At 43.6% G+C, this 25,763-nt stretch overlaps 1 protein-coding gene across 1 annotated transcript in view; it reads right to left on the bottom strand.

Moving 5' to 3' along the window:
* Positions 1-20,243, bottom strand: part of MMRN1 (multimerin 1) — a 64,225-nt gene extending 43,982 nt beyond the window's left edge. Inside the window, exon 1 of the mRNA XM_072117753.1 lies at positions 19,676-20,243. Coding sequence (XP_071973854.1) covers positions 19,676-20,166 — 491 coding nt within the window. The 5' untranslated portion in view covers positions 20,167-20,243. The remainder of the gene's footprint in view (positions 1-19,675) is intronic.
* Between the last annotated feature and the right edge of the window lie 5,520 nt (positions 20,244-25,763).

Below are 25,763 nucleotides of genomic sequence, written 5' to 3'. Positions count from 1 at the left end.
GTCACCATTTTTACTGTTGACAAATTAATCTTTATGATGTCACCCATTGTAATGTTCTCATTGTCATGTGAACTATTATGATTATAATTTTTTGCTTAACTAACCTTTATGTCTGTCATGGCTACACCCGCAATCCTCGGTTCGGATCGCGGGTACACCCATGCCCCATGTAGCGTGGCAACTCCTGGCCCGGACTCATCTCTCCAACACTCCTGCTTCCCGACTAGGCCACATCCTTGCTTACTAGGCTGCACGTGTCCCCGCTCACTAGGGCGCACATGCGCCAGCTCTCCTACCCTCAAAGGGCCAACGTCCTCCTGATTGGTGCTGGCTAATCCGGCTCGCCCTTATATTCCGGCACCTCCCTTCCTCCCGGGCCAGATATTTTCTTGGGATCTTCCAGAGTTTCCAGACCTAGCTTGCTAAAGCTGCTCCTAAGGAAGAGAAAGCCTATTAGTGTTCCCAGACCCTTTCCTGTTTCCAGCATTTCCAGATGCCTGCGTGTTTCCTGTGTGTCTCCAGCGTTTCCAGATGCCTCCATGTCTCCTGTGTGTCTCCAGCATTTCCAGGCGCTCGAGTCTCCAGCATTCCCACATGCTCCTGGTGGCTACCGTGTTCCCAGCATTCCCAGATGTCTCCAAGCCACCAGCTCTCCTCCGTGGACCTGTCCGTTCTTGTCCACCTGGGTCATGTGCCAGTTGCCTGCCGTGAGTTCCAGCTCATCCTTCCAAGCCGTACTCCTGCTGTCATCCCAGGCTCGGACTGTGTCCTACACCCCCTGCTTCCCTGGCTGCCACCATGGGCCTAGTGGCACCCGTGGAATGACCTGGTGGCACCCCATTACAGCAAAACCAACCCTCTTTGTGGCAGGCTCTGGTGAAGACAGGTACCACTTAGACTCCGGTCCCAGGTGTAGACTAGCACCATCTCCATCTCCCGTGGTGGTCCAGAGGGTGCACTGGTCCACAGACTCCTCCTTCTGGACTCTTCCCACAGAAACTCTAGTTCTGTTGTCTGTGTACAGTTACAGCAAAATCCGACCATGGACTCTGCCAGGATCAGGGACTCTGCCAAAGATTCTCATCAGTTGCTGGCTGTTTTTTCTGGAGTGGTCACCCGGCAGTTCTGCCTGCTCACTTATCGGGAAGAACAACTAGTTGCCGCCGTGCTTCAACGTTTGCTAAAACCCCAGCAACTACGAGGTCGGTTTCCTTGTCTGCCTCGCTTGGCTCCAGCTTTCCAGAAGCCACTCCAGTCTCTGTCTTTCCATAAGCCTTTCCATCCTCTGGCTTTCCAAAGCCCCTCCAGCCTCAGGCTTTTCCAGAAGTCACTCCAGCCTCCGGCTTTTCCAGAAGCCATTCCAGCCTCCGGTTTGCCAGAAGCCACTCCAGCCTCCAGCTTTCCAGAGCCACTTCAGCCTCCAGCTTTTTCAGAAGCCACTCCAACCTCCGGCTTTCCAGAGCCACTCCAACCTCCGGCTTTTCCAGAAGCTACTCCAGCCTCTGGCTTTCCAGAGCCACTCCAGTCTCCGGCTTTTCAGAGCCACTCCAGACTCTGGCCTTCCAAGTGCCATTCCAGGTTCCACATCTGCCAGTTCGTGTCCTCCTCCTCAGGTGTCCTGTCACCAAGAAGAAGTGGAGAAGATGGAAGAAGAGGAAGAAGAGGCTGAAGAAGAAAGGAAGAGGGGCCTTAAAGGGGGGGGGGTACTGTCATAGCCGCACCCGCGATCCTCAGTACAGATCGTGGGTACATCCATGCCCTTCCATGTGGCGTGGCAACCCCAGGCCTGGACTCACCTCTCCAACGCTCCTGCTTCCTGACTAGGCCGCATCCTTACTTACTAGGCTGCGCGCGTCCCTGCTCACTAGGGCGTGCACGCACTGGCTCTCCTAGGCTTAAAGGGTCAACGTCCTTCTGATTGGTGCTGGCTAATCCGGCTCGCCATTGTATTCCGGCACCTCCCTTCCTGCCGGGCCCGATCTTCTTCTAGGATCTTCCAGGGTTTCCAAACCTAGCTTCCTAAAGCAGCTTCTTAGGAAGAGAAAGCCCATTAGCGTTCCCAGATGCAGTCTTATTTCCAGTGTTTCCAGGCGCCTCCGTGTTTCCTGAGTGTCTCCAGTGTTTCCAGACGCTCCTATCTTCCAGCGTTTCCAGACGCCTCCATGTTACCTGTGTGTCTCCAGTGTTTCCAGATGCTCCAGTCTCCAGTGTTCCCAGACGCTCCTGGTGGCTACTGTGTTCCCAGCATTCCCAGACATCTCCAAGCCACCAGCTCTCCTCCGTGGACCTGTCCGTTCCTGTCCACCTGGGTCATGTGCCAGCTGCCTGCTGTCATCCCAGGCTTGGACTGTGTCCTACACCCCCTGCTTCCCTGGCTGCCACCGCGGGCCCAGTCGCACCCGTGGAACGACCTGGTGGCAAGCTGCCGCATCAAGACCATCCCGCTTTGCGGCGGGCTCTGGTGCAGACCAGGTGCCACTTAGACTCTAGTCCCGGGTGTCGGCTAGTACTATCTCCGTCTCCCGCGGTCGTCCGGAGGGTCCACTGGTGCACAAACTCCTCCTTCCAGACTCTTCCCACAGAGACTCTAGTTCTGTTGTCTGTGTACCGTTACAATGTCATTGTTACCATGACAAAAATGTCGTGCTAATCAAAGTAATCACTGTGATATCATCTTTTATTGACTGCTACTTCCCCAAAACAAGTGTCAGAATGCAGATTATTTCACAATAATGTTTCTTATACATATGTAGAAAAAATACAGCAAGCAGCCAATAACATGTCGGCTTTTACAAAATTATTGCACTAATCTGGTTTCTGATAATTTGTGTCTGGTCTGGAGTCTCATAATTTAGGCAGGCCTTTCTGGTCATGCCACTGTTGGGTTGGTGCTAGTGAGGTCCAAGGAGCTGTTGTCAATTCAGTTCAATGGTGCTCCATTATATGCCCTCATCCATTATCTGGTCTTGTCAGCTATAGTTTTTTTTTAAAGATTTCATCTAATCACCAATATTGAATATTTCTTATGCAGACTGACATGTAGTACAATATAAAAAAAAAAGAAAAGAAAAGATAAATAGTCTGGTATGTTTAAGTTATGATGTCTTTTTACTGTATGTATAGTGTGTTTTATACTATTGATTGTGCCTCCCCCTCCCTTATTTTACCTCTGAATTGTCCCTTGAGACTAACCCTTTGTCCTCATGGCATGATGCACATTATTAGATGGTAGATTATTGGATTGGACTAATAATAGCTCCAACACCATCTTATGGATTTTTAATGGATTTTCAATAAAGAATATGGAAGTTTTTAAGGACACTGGAATTCCCTCATTTTTCTTATGTAATTGCTCCAGCAACGGCCAGCATAGGTGAAATGTGTACTTACAGGACGTGGTCCTCAAAGTACAGTATTTGTCTACTGTATGCATCTGGTTTTATTTCAGTGAAAATTGCTTGCAGCATGGCAAGTTTTAAATAAGAGCATGTGCAGCGTAGCGCCATCCATGCTGGAGAACACTATGAGCTTTAATTCATAGATAGGTGGTGGAACCGAGCAGGATGCATTCCCAGTAGGCCACATCTATATCTTAAACAACTGTCAGCAGCAGACCACAGCCATAAGCCGCCTTACTGCTTTGTTACCATGGAAACAGAATTAACTATCATTGTATTGTAACAATAAAAATTCACATGCCAGCACTGCACGCCTTTACATCCTCAATGCACAAGGCAAATAATAATCAGTGTCAGCCTTATTGTTGTTAATGTTAATATAAAATCATTCACTAGATTGGCTAAATGCTTTGGGGAGGATTTTCTACCGCTGTCAGGGCTTGTAAGTCATTTTTATACCCATGCATCTTACCTATTGAGCAAAATGTATATATTGATCATTATAATGCAGCTGATATTGTTAAATTATAATATTTAGAAAACCAACATATGCCTGTACCTTACCGAGATTAATCATTTTACAGTTATTGACAGTATTATAATCTTTCATAGTTCAGTCCTAAACCCTTGTTCTCTTAACTTGAATTTTTCATGAAAATCCTATACAATATTGTACAATTCAAGCAAAACCCCTGACAGACTACAATATCACAATGTAACACTTGGTGTGCAAATATAGACACATATAACAGATATCATAAAATCATAATTTTCATAAAAAATACTTATGTGACACACATAGGAACATGTTCTTACAGAAAAAAGGCACTACTGTAAGTCTAACATGTTGGGTAACAAACAATTTTGATTGTATTTTAATTTTAAATAGAGCATATATGTCTCATACTACAAAACTAAAATCAGGATTACAATATACTAAGATATACAAAAATACTAAAATAAACTATAATCTCCAAATTATTGAAAGAGAAGAAGGAACTCCATTCCCTGTCATTAAATTTAGAAATAAGCAACAGTCTTCAAAATCTTAGCTTCCTTTACTGGATTTATAAGGGGAAATCCAGTAAGAAACAAGCCTCCACAATGAGCATTTCCCCATTTTGATGATGTACATGGTTTGTTAATAACCAGGGCTATTAAAGTGACTTTAGAAATTACATTCTCTTTGGAGCTTATCATAAATAAGTTTCTGTCTGTACTTTTGGTTTTCGCTGCTGACATCTGAGATGCCATCTGGTTATCCTAGTGAATAGAGACAAATTATAGTGTGTTGTCAGAGAGAGTAACATGTGGCCTTCTCAGATTGAATAAACAGCAACTATTAATATCAGGATAACTCATGGATGGCTTTCTTTATCTAGAATCAATCAATAGCAGAACCCAGTTTTTCACAACAAATACCAGAGTAGCATATATCTCCTATAGAATTTCACCAACCAGGGGAACTCACATTGACTACTCAGCAGTGTATGTAATCCGCAGTATATATGAATAAATCCAATACATAGGGGCAAATTTACTTACCCGGTCCATTCGCGTTCCAGCGGCGGCTTCTCCGCTCTGGATTCGGGTCCGGCCGGGATTTAATAAGGTAGTTCTTCCGCCGTCCACCAGGTGGCGCTGCTGCGCTGAAAGTAAACTCATCGCGCCGGAATGCACCGAGCTGGACCAGGTGAAGGTAAGCGGTCCTTATGCGACACATTTTCGGGTTTTAAATGCGGCGGTTTTTCCGAATACGTCGGGTTTTCGTTCGGCCACGCCCCCCGATTTCCGTCGCGCGCATGCCAGCGCCGATGCGCCACAATCCGATCGCGTGCGCCAAAATCCCGGGGCAATTTAAGTACAAGCGGCGCAAAACGGAAATATTCGGGTAACACGTCGAGAAAACGCGAATCGGGCCCTTAATAAATGACCCCCATAATGTTTTTATATATGTTTATGTTTAAGAAATACATTTGAAAGCTGACACAAAGAACAATGAATAATTATCCTTATTTTTGCATTTTGTGCAATTTTTTCTATAGCTGACATAAGTGGGGGTCTTATCATGCCTTGTACGCCCGAGCTAAGCTCAACGCATAATTGTGCTCACACCGTCATAGATATATTAGGAGGTCAGAACCTTCTAAAATATCCTTTGGGTCCTGGGGGTATGGTTGTCATCATATGCTGGCACATCATGCTACACTCCCTTCCCCCCATATTACCTATATTCTGTATAGATAATGCTGGGGAATACAGCATTATTATAAAAAAAAACCCATCTATCTTTATTGATATTCCATACCATTAATACCTTGTACGCATGTAATACATTAAATGGAATTTTAAAATATATTGAAAAAATTGCATTATCTACATTTTTATTTTCATTTCTATTAGTAGTTAAAAGCAGCTGTGAGTGAACTGATAAGTGATTTACAAAATTACTGTAGCATGACAATTATTTCGATAACATGATCAGCCAGGAAGAAACACGCTTTGGGGAGAGCTCCTAGCTATATTCAGTTTTTTGACAATTCCACAAAAACCTTGAATAATACACATCTAAAATATAAAAGATTGCTCAGCAGAACAGAACATTTCAAAAGAGCTGTTTCAAATATAAGAAAGTCCAACAGAATACAAAATAATTTCAGGAAAAATACTACCCATATAAAGCTCACATAGGACACAGTGAGCACCATTTCTGAGAAACTCCCCTTTAAGCAAGATTCCCCTAAAACTTTGTAACATGTTAAATTCATTAGTTCCTTTATTTACCTCTGAAAAAAACCTGACACTTTGCTTTGTAATCAAAATTTTCAATCTTGTATATTTTAACAATTTGCTTTGGACAATAAAAGCTAATTAAATTTTATTCTATAACTGGGCCACCCAAGACTCAGCTTTAATTTGTGTGGGAATCTAGCAGCAAGTGTACAATTCCCCTGAAATGCCACCTGAGTAGAAATGAAAGGGGTTTTGCAAGAATCGTGCTGGGTTAGGGTTAACAAAAAAGAAAGTGTACTGTACTCACTTATTATTTACTTACTTGTTGGCTCCCAATTCCAGCCTTGGACCAAGAAGGCCACTGTTTGCCTAAAGCTAGTGTTGTGACCACCAACAAACCACCAGTGACAGAACACAGCTGCAACCCTACAACCAGAAGCTGAAGCATTGTTAAGCTCATTTCTTGTTTTTGCTACCACTGCCCTGACCATCCAAAGGTTTTCCCAAATTCCAGGAAAACCACTTTACAAAGAAGACCATCATGGAGAAAATAGTTTTGGCATTTAAGCAGAAGTCCTTATTTGTTGGAGAAAGATTTATCTGTCTGCGCCATGTTTGTCAAGAATTTTAGATAGTTTTCAGGTACTTTGCATGGCTTCATGTCAATTATGCTGAAGTTTGGTGAAGCTTTCTGGTATAAACTAAGCCAACAATTAGTTAGTGCACAGTACAACTAGACTCCAGACACTAGACACCAGAGCCCTTTATGTATTTTAACGACATTCCATTGAAATTAATAAGAAAGAAATATAAGAGGCCAATGTCTATGGGATCATCTACAATTAGTAGATGCAACAAATAAAGCATAAATGGAAAAATATGTCCCCCAGCTAAATACTACACATTTAAATACAGGCGGTCCCCAACTTAACGACACCCGACTTACGGATGACCTCTAGCTAAAGATGGACCTCACTGCCCACTGTGACCTCTGGTGAAGTTCTCTCAATGTTTTACTTTAACCCCAGGCTGCAATGATCGGCTTTAAGGTGTCTGTAATAAAGCTTTATTGATAACCCTTGTTCCCATGACAGCAAAAATTTTTGAAAACCAATTTTCACAGGGACAAAAGAAATTTTGTCTTTTTGCGGAATGCGGGCACACCCGTGCCCCCCCAGCATGGCGCTGCGCTCCCTGGTCCGGACTTACCTCTCCACGAGCCTGCTTTCCGACTAGGCCGCATCCCCGCTCCTGCTGCCGAGGCCGCGCGCACCCTCTCTCCCAGCCTTAAAGGGCCAGCGTCCTCCTGATTGATGCTGGCTAATCCATCTCAGTCCTTATAATCCGGCACCTCCCTTCGCTTCACTTCTCGCCGGATCTTCAGCATTGTTGCAGCTTTGTTTCAGCATGCTACAAGGAACTTCAAAGGTTTCTACACCTCGCTTCCCACAGCGGTTCCTGCTGAAGAATAAAGCCCATCAGCGTTGTCAGACACACCTGTGTGAAACAACAGAAAATATGTCTTATATTCTAGGTTCTTCAAAGTAGCCACCTTTTGCTTTGATTACTGCTTTGCACACTCTTGGCATTCTCTTGATGAGCTTCAAGAGGTAGTCACCTGAAATGGTCTTCCAACAGTCTTGGAGGAGTTCCCAGAGATGCTTAGCACTTGTTGGCCCTTTTTCCTTCGCTCTGCAGTTTAACTCACCCCAAACCATCTCGATTGGGTTCAGGTCCGGTGACTGTGGAGGCCAGGTCATCTGACATAGCACCCCATCACTCTTCTTCTTGGTCAAATAGCCCTTACACAGCCTAACTCAGCACTTAGTAGAAGTTCAATTGCGAATATTCTTTACTATAGCATCACCAATTGTCAATCCACATCTATTTTTTTTTACGTTTCGGTCTAAATTAGACCTTCTTTGGAGACAGGATTGCTGGTGGGTCGAGATGGAAATAAAATAGATAAGCGTCTTATTTATTGCGGCACACTGACCGCATAGGAAGCAGAACTTTTGCTTTAAGAGAAAGAAAACTAGCAAAATAAGCTTACCTGCATTCCAATGGCAAAACTTTGATTCCTAATTACTGAAGGGCCTTAAAGAAGGGGACAAATGTAACCATCTGTCTGCAGATGAGAGCAAAACCTTAATTTTTATGGACAGTTTTTCCCAAACGCCTTTAAAGAAATGCAGTCATGTTTAGCCACAGTTACAAATTTGCTGAGAGTGTCTCTCACAGCAAATTTAGAATAATTTGTCTTCCCCTGACCTAAAAACATAGCAAGTTTTATGCAAACTGTTCCCAAAAAGGGGCTTTCCACCTGCTTTGTACACACCGTGGGCTGAATCTTAAAAGCATCTTTTTCCCTTAGAAAATGTTAATGTACCATTACTATGTCTTCCAGACAGCCAATCAAGAAGAACCTTATCAGATCTGTAAACATGACAACATAAGATAATTGCACACTTTTTATTACAGGCACTGTACACACAAGGGACATTTTTCATGAAAAGATGATTAGCCTAAAAGCTAGGTACACATACAGAAATACAATACAATTGCAATTTTGCTGCTACTTGCAGAGATAACTCCATTGATATGGCAATTTATATTCCATACACAGATGCCTCATCAAGGTGAAAAAGCGAAAGTGCAGCTTTTGCGGTTATAGGTAAGTCATGCTGAAATGATGCACTTGTACTTCGGAACATATAGATCTCTATAACAGATACAACGACAGTCTAACTTGTGTGATTACTTTAAAAGGCTAGCTAAAATAAAACCAACAGACCAACAGAAAGCTTTCAAGACTATAACAGGAATGATACTTTAAATTAGAAAGGCTTCCTTGGATGTGAGTAGTGAAAATTCTCCACACAAAAACATTCTCACAGTTCTATATATATTTCTGACCACCAAAATGACCTAATGCTTTTAAATAGAGATGAGCGAACACACTCGTCCGAGCTTGATGCTCGTTCGAGCATTAGCGTACTCGTAACTGCTCGTTGCTCGGATGAATACTTTGCCAGCTCGAGAAAATGGCATCTCCCGCCGTTTTGCTTTTTGGCGGCCAGAAACAGAGCCAATCACAAGCCAGGAGACTCTGCACTCCACCCAGCATGACGTGGTACCCTTACACGTCGATAGCAGTGGTTGGCTGGCCTGATCAGGTGACCCTGGAATAGACTAGCCCCTGCCTGCGCTTCCGCATTATTCTCTGTCTGGATGCCGTTAGGGAGAGAGCTGCTACTGCTGCAGGGATAGCGTTAGGGTGTTATATTAGCTTACTGTTAGAATAGCGTTATATATATTTTTTTTGTTTGCTTGTGGCTGGGCTTGCTGGCACTAGTAGTGCAGATAGTACCATATTGTGAGGAATTTGCAGGGAGACTTGGGAACGTTCTATTTAGCTCTTAGTGACACACATATCCATCTCAAACACCTAAGTGGGACAATTTATTAGGGGTTTGATTGAATTAGGCACAGTCTGACGATTTTTTTTTTATTTTCAAAACTTAAAGTGACTTAAAATCCAGTTGTGTGCTGTCAGTGTAGGTTAGAAACTAGGCATACAAGAACGCAACCGGCTTTCTTAGGGCTACAATAGCGTTATATATATATTTTGTTGATTTGCTTGTGGCTGGCCTTGCTGGCACTAGTAGCGCAGCTAGTACCATATTGTGACGAATTTGCAGGGAGACTTGCGAACGTTCTGTTTAGCTCTTAGTGACACACATATCCATCTCAAACACCTAAGTGGGACAATGGGCGTCCAACTACTGCAGGTGTCAGAGGCCATGATCCTGACCGGGGTGAGACACCACCTGCTTATAAGGGAGCAGGGGAACGCCGCAGAGCTACACTCCCTAGGTTCATGTCTCAAGTCACTGGGACTCGTGGTAGAGCACTGCTGAGGCCAGAAAAGTGCGAACAGGTGATGTCGTGGATTGCGGACATTGCTTCTAGCCATTTGTCCACCAGTCAGTCTTCCATGCAGTCCACCCATGTCACCGAAATCGGCACTCCTCCAGCTCCTCCACCTCAGCCTCCTTCCCCCCAGTCTGCCCCCTCCCAGGAAAATTTGGCATTTGAACCGGCATACTCTGAGGAACTGTTTTCTGAAGCCTTCCCAGAGTCACAAACCACTTGTCCGGTTGCTGCTGAGCTCTTTTCCGATGCCCAGGTTTTCCACCGGTCGCAGTCTGTGGGTGATGATGACATTGTTGACGTAGTGGAAGAAGTGTGTACAGGGGTGTCGGACGATGAGGAGACACGGTTGTCAGACAGTGGTGAAGTTGTTGTCAGGGCAGGAAGTCCGAGGGGGGAGCAGACTGAGGGATCGGAGGATGATGAGGTGACAGCCCCAAGCTGTGTTGATAGGCCGGGTGAACACAGTGCTTCTGAGACGGAGGCGAGTCCTCGACGAGAACAGGTTGGAAGAGGCAGTGGTGGGGCCAGACGGAGAGGCAGGGCCAGAGCTGGTGCATCAGTGCCAAATGTTTCACGTAGTGAAGCTCCCATGGCGAGGGCTAGATTTTCAGAAGTCTGGAGGTTCTTTAAAGAAACACCGGATGACCGATGGACTGTGGTGTGCAACCTGTGCCACACCAGGATCAGCAGGGGTTCCACCACTACCAGCTTAACCACCACCAGTATGCGCAGGCATATGAATGCTAAACACCCCACTCAATGGAACCAAGACCATTCACCTCCGGCCGGGCATACCACTGCTCCTTCCCCTGTGTCATCTGCTGCCTCTGCTAGTCAGCCCCCTGCTCAGGACCCCAGCCCAAACACCTCCCGTGCGAAAACCACACCTTCGCCTCCACGATCCTCCACAGCATCCACCAATGTCTCCATGCGCAGCGTTAAGCTCTCCATACCCCAGACACTGGAGCGCAAGAGGAAGTACAGTGCAACCCACCCACACGTCCAAGCCCTCAACGTCCACATCTCCAAACTACTTAGCCTGGAGATGCTGCCCTATAGGCTGGTAGAGACCGAGGCCTTTTGCAACCTCATGGCAGCGGCCGCCCCTCGGTATTCGGTCCCCAGCCGCCACTACTTTTCCCGATGTGCCGTCCCAGCCCTGCACCAGCACGTGTCAGACAACATCATCCATGCCCTGACCAACGCCATTTCTGACAAGGTCCACCTGACCACGGACACGTGGACGAGTGCTGCCAGGCAGGGCCACTATATATCGCTGACGGCACATTGGGTTAACTTGGTGGAGGCTGTGACCGAGTCTGACCCTGGCGCTGCTCATATACTCCCAACGCCGAGGATTGCCGGGCCTACCTTGGTCCAGGTCTCTCAGGCCTACTATGCCTCCTCCCACCCCTCCTCCACCTCCTCCTCCGAATTACCATCTGTGGGCATGGCACCATCAGTCGGTAGCTCTAGGCACAGCAGGCGGTGCTCAAACTGCTGAGCCTAGGCGATAAAAGGCACAACGCCCAAGAGCTATTACAGGGCATCACGGCGCAGACTGATCTGTGGCTGGCACCGCTGAACCTGAAGCCAGGCATGGTTGTGTGTGACAACGGTCGTAACCTGGTGGCGGCTCTGCTTCTTGGCAGACTGACACATGTGCCATAAACTACAACCCAAAAGAGAGCCGGAAATAAGCCATCAAAAAATGAATAAAATTCGCAATATATTTTATTAGAATGACAATACAAAAATTACAAATAACCGCGTAGTAGGGACAGAAATGGGGGAGACAATTAGCCCCTGATGGAAATTGGGGCAACCATCGAAAACATAAGCGCCCTAAAGGAACCCCAGAACCTAGAGGTGAATAAAAAGTACTACAGACTACACAGTCTGATAAATAGTGGTAAATGATGTGAACGGGAGTATAACCAAGAAAATATATCCTCAATGCAATCCTATGTGAGGTGGGGACCGGACATAACTTCCGGCTCCCAGTATGCACATAATCAGTTAGTGCTTACCCGTAAGCATGGTGGTAGTTTCAATGGGGGATCCTAGGAGGCCAATAAACATACACCCCGACGCGCGTTTCGCTAATGCTTCGTCAGGAGTTGAAGTGTGTGTATCGTATCCCCTGTCTTATACTCACCACCGGCCGTCCAGCTTCTAGACTCGCCCACCACGTCGCGCGTTCACCGCATCGCACGTCACCACGACACGCCCACCCATATCACATGATCGGAGGGGCGATGTCATGGAGACACGCCCGAAGCGCGCACCTCCACACACAAGAGCGTGGCGCACGCGCACAGGCGCGTCAACTGGACGCCGTGGATGAACCTACCACCATGCTTACGGGTAAGCACTAACTGATTATGTGCATAGTGGGGACCGGAAGGTACCTCCGGTCCCCACCTCAAATAGGATTGTATTGAGGATATATTTTCTTGGTTATACTCCCGTTCGCATCATTTACCACTATTTATCAGACTGTGTAGTCTGTAGTACTTTTTATTCACCTCTAGGTTCTGGGGTTCCTTTAGGGAGCTTATGTTTTCGATGGTTGCCCCAATTTCCATCAGGGGCTAATTGTTTCCCCCATTTCTGTCCCTACTACGTGGTTCTTTGTAATTTGTGTATTGTCATTCTAATAAAATATATTGTGAATTTTATTCATTTTTGATGGCTTTTTTCCGGCTCTCTTTTGGGTTGTAGTTTGTGTATTGGTTGGAAGTTGCGGTGATATACTGCTGTACCAAATTGGGCTTCTTTTTCTTTGGTTTTCTGACACATGTGCCATGTCTGGCCCATGTGTTAAATCTCATAGTTCAGCGGTTCCTCAAGACATACCCCAATCTGTCTGATTTGCTCACGAAGGTGCGCCGCATCTGTGCGCATTTCAGGAAGTCCAGCACAGATGTGCCCATGAGGTGGAATTCAACTTTAACCATGTTATCCAGAGTTTACCAGCAGCGCAGAGCGATTGTAGACTGCCAGATGTTAACTTCCACCAGAACTGGTAGTCAGGTCAGTCAGCTTCCTCAAGTCTACAATGAGGAGTGGACGTGGATGTCTGATATCTGTCAGGTGCTTAGTAACTTTGAGGAGTCAACACAGATGGTCAGTGGCGATGCCGCCATCATCAGCCTCACCACCCCGCTGCTTGGCCTGTCGAAAAACTCTCTAGTCAGCATGAAGTCAGAAGCTTTGCGCTCGTCACAAGAGACGGGGGAAGAAGATTCCCTTGTTGATAGCCAAAGCACCCTCAGGTCTGTTTCTCAGCGCATATATTGGAGGAGGTGGAGGAGGATGAGGAGGAAGAGGAGGAGAATGTTGGTGAGACAGAAGAAGGGAGCATTGCTCAGTCCTTCACTGTTCAGAGTGTATGGGCAGAAGAAGCGGAGTTGGAGGAGGAGGAAATGGACAGTCAGGCCAGTGAGGGGAGTGAATTCTTGCGAGTTGGGACTGCCTATCCCATGACCCTCGCGTACAAAGAATTTATTCCAGCACTGATTACTGGGTACTCACTCTCCGGGACCCACGGTACAAGCAAAATCTTTCCACTCTCATCCCTGGAGTGGAAAGGAGTGTGAGAATGCATGAATACCAGCAGGCCCTGGTGCACAAGCTGAAACAGTATTTCCCTTCTGACAGTGCTAGCGGAAGAGGGCGTACTTCTGCGGGACAAGTAGCGAGGGAGAGTAGGCGAGCAGGCAGCCTGTCCAGCACTGGCAGGGGCACGCTTTACAAGGCCTTTGCCAGTTTTATGTCACTCCAACAAGACACTGTCACCTGTCCCCAGTCTCGGCAGAGTAGGGCTGATCTTTACAGAAAGATGGTGAGGGAGTACGTAGCTGACCATACCATCGTCCTAAATGATCACACAGCTCCCTACAACTACTGGGTTTCAAAGCTGGGCATGTGGCACGAACTGGCGCTGTACGCCTTGGAGGTTCTTGCCTGCCCTGCCGCTGGCGTGTTGTCTGAGCGGGTTTTCAGTGCAACTGGTGGCATCATCACCGATAAGCGTACACGCCTGTCGACTGACAGCGCTGACAGGCTGATGCATATCAAGATGAATAAAGCCTGGATTTCTCAGGATTTCCATTCTCCACCAGTTGAAGGAAGCTCAACCTGAATAATGTATACACTCCTCCTCCTCATTTTCCTCCTTTTCCTCCTCTTTGTACACTATAGCAGAGGAAACTGGCTATTTTTTGCCAGGGCCAACTGGCTCTAGCTATAGTACTCTATGTATTTAATTTTTCTGGAGGGCCACCTACCCAGTCCACTGTTTTATACAATTTTTGGGAGTGCCACATACAGGAACTCAATCTATTTAATTTTTCTGGAGGACCATCTACCTGCTACTCTGGTTTGAAAACTTTTTTGGACTGCCACATACAGGCACTATGCAAATTTAATTGTCTTTATAGCAGTCTCCACACGTCGTCCATATAGCTGCCTCCATACATCGTCCCTTTAGCAAACGAGCTGTGGCAGGCAGAATTTTGGGTTGTTTTCATGGCTTCCACATCAAACTTGTTAACTTTGTCGCCACCCTGCTGTGTTATCCACAAAATATACTGGCAAACTTTTATCATTTAACGATATTATTTCAGTGCTTCTTGCGCATCTGTTTACACCCCCCTCACCCGCCATAACCAAGCCAATACTTATAAGAACAGTACTACACTTGATCTTATACAAAAGGTTCTTAGAAGTGCTGGTTGTATCCCCCGCCTGCTTTGAAAATTATAATTTTTTCAAAGTAAACGCTTCTGGCCCCCAGGCCCATTTTGGGTAGGGAGGAGTCGAGAGACAGGGGCTTGGACAGGCGAAAGCTCGCCTGGCAGCGGACCGCCAGCTCCATCCCAAGATTAGGCAGCCTCAGAGGCATCCATGCATACTGCCCCTGCTGTTTCCTGTCCATTTCACCTCCACGATCCTCCACAGCGTCCACCAATGTCTCCATGCGCAACTTTCAACTCTCTATACCCCAGACTCTGGAGTGCGAGAGGATATACAGCACATCATCCCCTTATCAAACGAGCTGTGTCAGGCAGAATTTTCAGGTGTTTCACCAGATACATAATGGAACTCGGCCCATCTGTCGCCGCCATGCTGGAGACCTGAAGTTGCAATCATAGCAGCGCAATATGGATGCCCCATACTGTCGCTCTTAATCATGGAACCATTTCCGAAAAAACAATTAAAAATAGAACCACTATGCTATTCCATTATTCCTAGATGAAATATTCAAACGACCCCGCCTGCTTTGAAAATTATAATTTTTTCACAGTAAACGCTTCTGGCCCCCAGGCCCATTTTGGGTGGGGAGGAGCCGAGAGACAGGGGCTTGGACAGGCGAAAGTTCGCCGGGCAGCGGACCGCCAGCTCCATCCCAAGATTAAGTAGCCTCAGAGGCATCCATGCATACTTCCCCTGCTGTTTCCTGTCCATTTCGCCTCCACGATCCTCCACAGTGTCCACCAATGTCTCCATGCGCAACTTTCAACTCTCTATACTCCAGACGCTGGAGCGCGAGAGGATAAACAGCACATCATCCCCTTATCAAACGAGCTGTGTCAGATAGAATTTTCTGGTGTTTCACCAGATACATAATGGAACTCGGCGCATCTGTCGCCACCTTGCTGGAGACCTGAAGTTTCAATCATAGCAGCGCAATATGGATGCCCTATACTGTCACTCTTAATCATGGAAGTCGTCTCCATTGCTGCCTCCACATGTCGTCCCCTTATCAAACAAGCTGTGTCAGGCTCATTTTTCGGGTGTTTCACCAGATACGTTATGGAACTTGGTCACTATGTCGCCACACCATGCTGTGTTATCGACTAAATATACCGTCAACCTTTTGTTCACATAGGAAATCATTTCAGCGCTTCATGCTCACCTCCTTTGGTTCCTCTCTGCCACCCATTGGTTTGAAGCCTGAGTCCATTTGGGGTATGTTGCCATGCCACTCTCTAGCCTGCCGCTGCTGCTGCTGCCTCTGCATGCCATCTTCTATAGTGTCAGGGTCAATTATTGGATGTTTTAGATGCTATCTAGCCTCATTCGGTCACTCGGTCATCACCATGCTGTTGCCCATAATTTTGGCGTAATGGTGCGATTAAGCAGCCTCAGAGGCATCCATGCATGCTGCCCCTGCTGTTTCCTGTCCATTTCCGTGGTGTTTCCATCATTTTCTGAGGTTTCCAGGTGTTTGGCCAAGCTTCCCTGTGCAGACCCTTGGTTCCCTTGCAAAATGCTCGAGTCTCCCATTGACTTCAATGAGGTTCGTTATTCGAGACGAGCACTCGAGCATCGGGAAAAGTTTGTCTCGAATAACGAGCACCCGAGCATTTTAGTGCTCGCTCATCTCCACTTTTAAACTAAACCTTTTGGCAGATAAAAATATTCTTTTTTTAAAGTTAATGGGACACATTTACTTACCTGTCTGACAAAGTTCCCCTGAAAGTGCATTATCCAACGATAATGCACTCTGCCATGATTCACTAAGATCATGCGCCCGATATCCCGCATGTGTCGCTTCCCTGCTCAGGTCCTGGCTTATGGACACATACAGATTGGCTCAGTAAGGCATCAGTGAAAAATCACTGATGCCAAGAGGAGAAAACCATTCTTTTCAATGGGCTTTTTCACACTTAAGTTTTTTCAGTGATTAGTTTAGAACCTGTGCTTTTTGAGTTCACTGTTCAGTGAAAAAAGCAACACGTAGAAGAAAGTAACGGCACTCACCCACTTGTTAGAAAAGTGTAATGTCCTTTATTCAGGTGAAGAAGCGTAAAATCACATGCAGGGAGAAGCAAGCCTTGGCAACGGGACCATTTCGCGCTCAGTGGCGCTTTCTCAAGCCAATGGCGTCGCCCACTGATGACATAACATATATATACTCATGTGACCACCAGTGACTGAATACAAGACTGAATACAATGTATACTCTGTTTTGCAATATATCAGCATCGTAACAATAGATGCAAGCTATGACGATACAAAGTGAGAAAAGATAAACACAATCACATGCAAACAGGTAAGTAATTAAAATCAAAAGTGGGAGGACCACAGGTCCCAGCAAGCATCAACCTTGCCTAATTGTTCATATGGACATGATGTACCACCCTGATATTAAAAACAAACAAAAGGATTGACCACCTTATACTATAGGTTAACCCCTTAACGCTCTGCGCCGTAGCTCTACGGCGCAGAGGTATAAGGGCTGTATGAAGAGGGCTCACGGGCTGAGTCCTCTTCATACAGAGGTGGGGGTTTTTGCATATTGCACAAAACCCCCACCGCTAATAACCGCGGTCGGTGCTTGCACCGATCGCGGCTATTAACCCTCTAAACGCCGCCCGCAAAGTCGCGGGCGGCGTTTAAAAGACGGCGGCGCGTGGGCGCCGCCATCTTTTTTTCGATCGCCACGCCCCCGAACGTCATCGGGGGGCGGCGATCGGTTGCTATGGTAGCCTCGTGTCTTCTTTTGACACGAGGCTATCTGGCAGCTGCAGATTCGTTACAATGAGCCAGTGGCTCATTGTAATGAATGTGCTGCAAAAATGCCATATATTGCAATACAGAAGTATTGCAGTATATGGTAGGAGCGATCTGACTATCTAGGGTTAATGTACCCTAGATGGTCTAAAAGATAGTGAAAAAAAAAATAAAAAAAAAAGTTTAAAAAATAAAAAAAATTAATAAAATATTAAAAGTTCAAATCACCCCCCTTTCCCTAGAACGGATATAAAACATAATAAACAGTAAAAATCACAAACATATTAGGTATCACCGCGTCCCAAAATGCCCGATCTATCAAAATATAAAAACGGTTACGGCCGGCGGTGACCTCCGAGGCGGGAAATGGCGCCCAAATGTCCGAAATGCGACTTTTACACCTTTTTACATAACATAAAAAATGAAATAAAAAATGATCAAAATGTCGCACAGACCTCAAAATGGTAGCAATGAAAACGTCGCCTCATTTCGCAAAAAATGACCCCTCCCCCAGCTCCGTGCGCCAAAGTATGAAAAAGTTATTAGCGTCAGAAGATGGCAAAAAATGTTTTTTCTTTTTTGTACACATTCGTTTAATTTTTTAAAATGTATTAAAACACAATAAAACCTATATAAATTTGGTATCACCGCGATCGCACCGAACCAAAGAATAAAGTAGGCGTATTATTTGGAGCGAAGAGTGAAAGTCGTAAAAACTGAGCCCACAAGAACGTGACGCACGTGCGGTTTTTTTTCAATTTTTCCACATTTGGAATTTTTTTTCAGCTTCGCAGTACACGGCATGTTAAAATAAATAACATTACGGGAAAGTAAAATTTGTTACGCACAAAATAAGCCCTCACACAGGTCTGTACACGGAAAAATGAAAAAGTTATGGATTTTTGAAGTTGGAGAGCGAGAAATGAGCCGGAAAACCCTCCGTCCTTAAGGGGTTAAAGAACCTATGATGCATGCACAGTCGTAAACATAGACCTCACATGGAACATGTATGAAAATACTGACCTGGACAGAGGAGAAAATTAATTATGTCTACTGCAACAAAAGTTGCTACGGCATCCATATTATTAATGGCTTCATTATAATCTCAATAGTACAGACCTCTTAAGTGGGTGCACAGCATATGGCCAATGGCTGAAGACAAATCAGTGAAAAAAGACTCAAGTGTGAAATAGCACATTGAAAAGAATGGGTCATTAAGGCATCAGTGAAAAATCACTGAAGCCAGGAAGAGAAAACCAATCTGTATGTGTTCAAAAGCCAAAATGGGTTCAGTGAAAAATCTGTGATGTGAAAAAAACACCAATGTGAAACCACTCTAAGAAAGAGAAATCTGTTCTTACTACATGTGGAGTATACTATTTTAACATGCTTTGAGAGTTATAACAATGCACAATTTCACGTGTGAAAAACAATAATGAATCAAGCACATTTAACATCACTTTGTAAATGCAATAATGTTAACAATCCTCCCCCATTATAAATGCATTCACCTTACAACAATCTTAACAAATCTTCCCCAATCTTAATTTCAAATTTGTCAGGTAACATCCAATGATATATCAGTTCAATGATATTTGAAATGCAATATGTTAATTCCAATGATGAGCCATTACAAACGCTGTATTTAGAAAGGTGATGTCTGCCTTTCTACAAGCTGCCATTTACCAAGTAACATGTACAAGGCACTGTGATATTTACAGAGGCTTCTAGAACAGCAAGAGTCTAATAACCGTAACAAAATACAATTACTGTCAAATGAACAACCTACTCTGTTATTTACAATTGCTCCTTAGAAATAGACTACAGGCTGATATATCCCATTTACAGATGCAAGGAGAAAAACACTTAATGTGTGAACAGTGACGTTACTATTATTCAGAGTAATAATACTGTGTAGTTTACACTTTACAGTTACTACCCTACTGCTTAATCCTACTAAGGATTTGGAAAAAATATGTTGAATTGTATATGTAGTTCTCTGTGAAATATAGCTGCGTAATTCTTAAGAAAAAAAAAATCTCATTTGGTCAAGTGTTTATCAAATTTAGCATAAAGTTTCTTACTTTCCTCGAGCTGTTTCGAATCCTGGCTTCTGGCTGTTCTTATTGATGTAATTGATTCTGGAAGAAGGTTCTGGTCCTTTTTGGACTTCCTCAATTTTTGTAGTCGTCTTTCCTGTGGTACCAATGCGTTCCTCATCAAATTTCTTAGGTTCAATTTTCTTGGTTGTTTGAGTTTTAATTGGCATCCTAACAATTGTGTCAAATAGTTTGTACTCTCTTCTCTTTGCATTAGATAGCATGGGAGGAGTTGGTGTTGAATATGGCGTAGTTGTAAATTCATCTCCAGACAAAGTAGTATACTCAAGGTTGTGGCCTTGGGTAGTAGTCCTAGGCATTCTATCATCAATCTCAGAGAGTAGCCTCTTCACATTTGTATCCTCAGACTCTGCCCATGGGTACTCAGTAACCTCAGTAACATCCAATGAATCCCCTCTCGAACTTCCACTATCAATATGCAGAGTAAGATAGGTCAATAACCAAATTAACCACATCTTCAAGAAATATGATTCTTAGCCCTCTTTTGCCACTGTACTTAGGACATCTGTTCTTGTTCTGACTAAACTCAAGGTTTGCATGCCAGTTTTCATTTTGTATAAAGAGGAAACAGGTTGTAACTTGTCACTCATGAGCTGAGGAAACACTGCTTCCTGTTTCTTTTAAACCTTCTGTACTTCTCACCCCTATTACAATGACAGAAGAGAAAGTGGAACATTATTGAATCATCATCATAATAGCGTCAACACAATTCCCAGGACGCTTAACTTTTACACTAGAACACTGTTTTTCCCAATACCTGTTCTGCTTTTTTTAATGTAGCAGATATAAACATAATGCTAAATATTAGTTAACTCTTTCCTGTGGTGAAAGATTTTCACATCGAGTGTGAAGCTAGGTCACCCTTCCAAACATTTCTGTCTTAATGAACCTCAGGTGCTGTTGGCATGTCAAACCAATGTTTCCAACGATCCCGGCACAAACCAGCAGACAAAGACTTAGCTGCAAAATCTTCTTTATTGAACACATAAAATTGTACATGTATCTGTAAAGTGCAACAAATGACCTACAGGTTTTGGCTTTCAAGCCTTATTCAAAACATCTAAAACAAAACGTCTAAAACATAACCCAAGCTAACAGAATTTAAAATAGCCCACACTAGATCATGTGGAGTACTGTCCGTCCCACCCTATCAGGTGACAGGGCTGAACATATACTTAATGTGAACATACATCTATTTTTCTTAAATCTTCTATATATCTATGTATCTATCTCCTATCTATCTATCTGTCAAACAATTAATCAATCAATCAATCTTCTATCTCACTTCTATTATATCTATCTCTCATATCCATCTATTATCATCTATCTAGCTATGTATATATAACCTACTTTATATTTATACATCTGTAAATCTATCATATATCTATAAATCTTTATCATATTTATCTTCTATCATCAATCTACCGATCATCTATCATCTCCTATAATTCTCCTATAGTCCCATATTACACATTGCCTTACCATACTACTGGGTGTAACTACAAAGTGTTATTATTGTGCAGGTTTTAGTTTTGCCCAGGGCCCCACTTTGTCTAAAACTGGCCCTGTTTCTGGGTTTGTGTCTATTTGGCTACTGCTTATTTTATTAATTATTAATAATTATAATAATTAATAATAATTATAATTATAAGATATGTTCTCATAGATCTTTGAAATAGGGACAAGGCCACCAGAAATGATAATCATTGGCCTCCGAATCGTAGTTGTTAAAGATCTTTGATAGGTTGGTATGTCACCACTAAGACTAAATGAGTTTCCATAATGTTTCCAAATGGTTGATGCATATAACTGATTTACATAAGGTTCTAATGTCTCTGTATGGTAAAGCTTTTATTGTGATGGCTTTCCATTTAAACATATGCTTTAGTTTTTTAGTTTTGTTTGATGAAAATCCTGCACTATCCATATGGGTCGAGGGGAGTTTTTTAGGGCTTTGTTTTTTTTAGGTTTTTACTATATTTGATTAGCAATTATGTCTGTAATTTTAAGTGAGCTTTTAATGAGTATATATATATATATATATATATATATATATATATATATATGTATATATACACTCACCGGCCACTTTATTAGGTACACCATGCTAGTAACGGGTTGGACCCGTTCAGAACTGCCTCAATTCTTCGTGGCATAGATTCAACAAGGTGCTGGAAGCATTCCTCAGAGATTTTGGTCCATATTGACATGATGGCATCACACAGTTGCCGCAGATTTGTCGGCTGCACATCCATGATGCGAATCTTCCGTTCCACCACATCCCAAAGATGCTCTATTGGATTGAGATCTGGTGACTGTGGAGGCCAATTGAGTACAGTGAACTCATTGTCATGTTCAAGAAACCAGTCTGAGATGATTCCAGCTTTATGACATGGCGAATTATCCTGCTGAAAGTAGCCATCAGATGTTGGGTACATTGTGGTCATAAAGGGATGGACATGGTCAGCAACAATACTCAGGTAGGCTGTGGCGTTGCAACGATGCTCAATTGGTACCAAGGGGCCCAAAGAGTGCCAAGAAAATATTCCCCACACCATGACACCACCACCACCAGCCTGAACCGTTGATATAAGGCAGGATGGATCCATGCTTTCATGTTGTTGACGCCAAATTCTGACCCTACCATCCGAATGTCGCAGCAGAAATCGAGACTCATCAGACCAGGCAACGTTTTTCCAATCTTCTACTGTCCAATTTCGATGAGCTTGTGCAAATTGTAGCCTCAGTTTCCTGTTCTTAGCTGAAAGGAGTGGCACCCGGTGTGGTCTTCTGCTGCTGTAGCCCATCTGCCTCAAAGTTCGACGTACTGTGCGTTCAGAGATGCTCTTCTGCCTACCTTGGTTGTAACGGGTGGCGATTTGAGTCACTGTTGCCTTCTATCAGCTCGAACCAGTCTGCCCATTCTCCTCTGACCTCTGGCATCAACAAGGCATTTCCGCCCACAGAACTGCCGCTCACTGGATGTTTTTTCTTTTTCGGACCATTCACTGTAAACCCTAGTGATGGTCGTGCATGAAAATCCCAGTAGATCAGCAGTTTCTGAAATACTCAGACCAGCCCTTCTGGCACCAACAACCATGCCACGTTCAAAGGCACTCAAATCACCTTTCTTCCCCATACTGATGCTCGGTTTGAACTGCAGGAGATTGTCTTGACCAAATATATATGGGGCAGACAATTAGAATATAATTTAAAAAACTGTTTTCTCAAGTGTTGGTATATGTGTCTGTGTATAGTGCAGAGTGCGCCAGATTCAGGATATCTGGCGCCCTCTGCACTGCCCAAACACTTTTTTTGGTGCACTTTAAAATGGACCTTGCGAAATATTTCTGTCGGACTTTGCATGTTAAATGTGCCCCCTACAGTGCAGAAATTTGTGTTGCATGATGACTAGTGCAGCTGTGCCACAAAAGGGTCATGGTTGATACAAATTTAGTGCAGACACTTCTTAAATACTTGTGCAAGCAGTTTGCACTAATAATAATAATTCTTTGTTTATATAGCGCCTACAGATTATGCAGCACTGCACAAAGCTTGCCATATTGGTGCACTACAAAGAATATGTTCTAGACATGTTATGTGCAGTACTTAATTTCAGATCAGCAGCAATTTCTTTTCAGAAATTCATTTGTGCAAAGTAGGACAGAAAACTGGCGCCCCGGCCCTTAGTAAATGTGCCCCAATGAGAGTTTTCTGGACATGTTATGTGCAGTAAACATACTAATTTCAGTTCAGCAGCAATTTCTTTTCTGAAATTAATTCGTGTTTATGTACGCACTTCTGGTTATGCTCATTTATAACAAGTGCCACTGTTGTAGTATTTCTGTATCTAGTAATATCTGAATTTCTCAGTGACAAATGGTTTCTATAGCTCCATTGTCAGAACAATTCAGAAAAAAATATATTTTCACATGATAAAAATAAACTTTTCCGTTTACAGCAGGACAGTTGTTCTACATTTCTCTCTGCACTTTCCTCTCCCCCCATCAGGGCTTTGAAAGGACGACCTTGCTACTTATTACATTATTTATTTTCTAGATACATTTTACATGTTATTCTTTGTTCCGTACAATTTCCTGACAGAGTTGGAGACCATGCAGTTGAAACGTGCACTATGTTCCTAACATCAAAGGAAGCATGCAGATACCCAGTTTCTGTGAAAAAATATTTATAAAGTTAACTTTTATCCAGACATAACCTTATAGGCTTTATCCTCCTTTTTCAACCACTTTTCTGTTCTCAACTTTGTGGCTATTCTATCTTTGTACAGATAAAGATTTTTTCTTATTTTAGTCAGACCTTTTAGTCTCCATGGTAACAAGTTATGCAATCTGATCCTGCAACATGTCCAACAATGATAATAATAATAATTCCTTTATTTATATAGCGCACACAGATAACGCAGCGCTACACAAAGCTTGCCAATTCAGTCAATGATAAAATAGTTAAAACAACGTCATTGGCTAGCAGGGACAACAGATTTTGTACAGTGGCTTTTACTGTTTTCTTATTACTGTAAAAAAATTTTGTTTATTTTTTATTTTAATTGTATGTCCCTCAGAATTTCCCAAAAATGCAATGAGGGGCTTTCATTTTTAATTTTGTTTACATAATAATAGCACAGCCCCAACTACAGAGGTCACCCTCACAGTTTAACAGTTATCTGGTGTAACTCTTTGGGTGTATGCTGTGTTGCTTCTATTTGATACTCAGCACTTTTGAACTCTGCCGCAGGAGGTTGTTATGGCGGACTCTATGTACTTGTTCAAGAGAGACCTTGATGCCTTTCCGGAGAGCAATAATATCACGGGTTATGGGGATAAAACATTATTTAATTCTTAAAGGTTGGACTTGATGGACTTGCGTCTTTTTCTGGCCTTATATACTATGAAACTATTATACCAAAACGATAAAAGCATTGAAGATACTTTTGTATTCTCTTGAGGTTCCCCTGAAGATGATCATGGTGGGGTATCAGACATTCAACAACTAAATAACATTGGGCTACCTGAAGACTTCCTCATTTTCATATTCAAAAAATACAAATACTGGTAGCAAAATGGACATAGTGACCTTTGACAAGTTTTATATAGCACCAATTAATATAATTAACCACTTTAGTTGACTTTTTACTTGAAATAAAAAACCTTTATAATTTTGCTCACACAATGGAATCTGACTTCAAAATATGTTTTCGGGTTTCAGCAAATTTCCTCTCAAAATATAAGGTATGCTTCATCTTTTTTTCCAAAAATTTCCTATTGATTCTTTCTCCTGGGGCCAATTTTTTTCACGACTCCTTCAATAATGTCCCAACCCTGCCCCAGTCTTTATAATGTCCCCACTCTGCTTGAGTCTTTAAAATGTCCCCAGTCTGCCCGAGTCTTTATAATGCTGCCACACCGCTACAGTCTGTGTAATGCCTACACTCCGCCCCAGTCTTTATAATGTCCCCACAGTATCACAGTCTTTATAATACCCCCACACTGATCCAGTCTTTATAATGTCCCCACTGTGCTCCAGTCTTTATTATGTCCCCACTCTGCCCCAGTCTTTATACTGTCCTCACTCTGCCCCAGTCTTTATTATGTCCCCACTCTGCCCCAGTCTTTATACGGTCCTCACTCTGCCCCAGTCTATATTATGCTCTAGTTTTTATTACTCCCCTCACACTGCTCCCGTCTAAAGCCCCCACTCTTAATGCTGCCCCAGTCTTAATAATAACCCCACTTTGTATAATATAAAAATACCACAACAAAATGAGTATTTATCAGGCTTCTTCCTGTCATATGCCCTAAGCGTCTTGCTGTAGACGTGCAGGATAGTGAAGTTGCTACTCTGCTCCTTTTACACCAAGTAAGCCTTGGGGCTTTTATATATAGCAACAGAGGCTAAATGGTGAAACAGGGAGCAGACAGCTCTTTATTCCATCTTTGTATTCAACCCTGTCTATGTCTGGGGTTCGGGTTGAGTTTAGGGAAATCTACTTGAGCAGAGGTAAAACTGTATTGTTGACTTTTGATCTAGCGAT

The sequence above is a fragment of the Engystomops pustulosus genome, chromosome 1 (genome assembly GCF_040894005.1).
Source record: "Engystomops pustulosus chromosome 1, aEngPut4.maternal, whole genome shotgun sequence".
Taxonomy (NCBI): domain Eukaryota; kingdom Metazoa; phylum Chordata; class Amphibia; order Anura; family Leptodactylidae; genus Engystomops; species Engystomops pustulosus.
The sequence above is the reverse complement of the archived record's forward strand: the minus strand, read 5'-3'. Positions and strand labels throughout refer to the sequence as shown.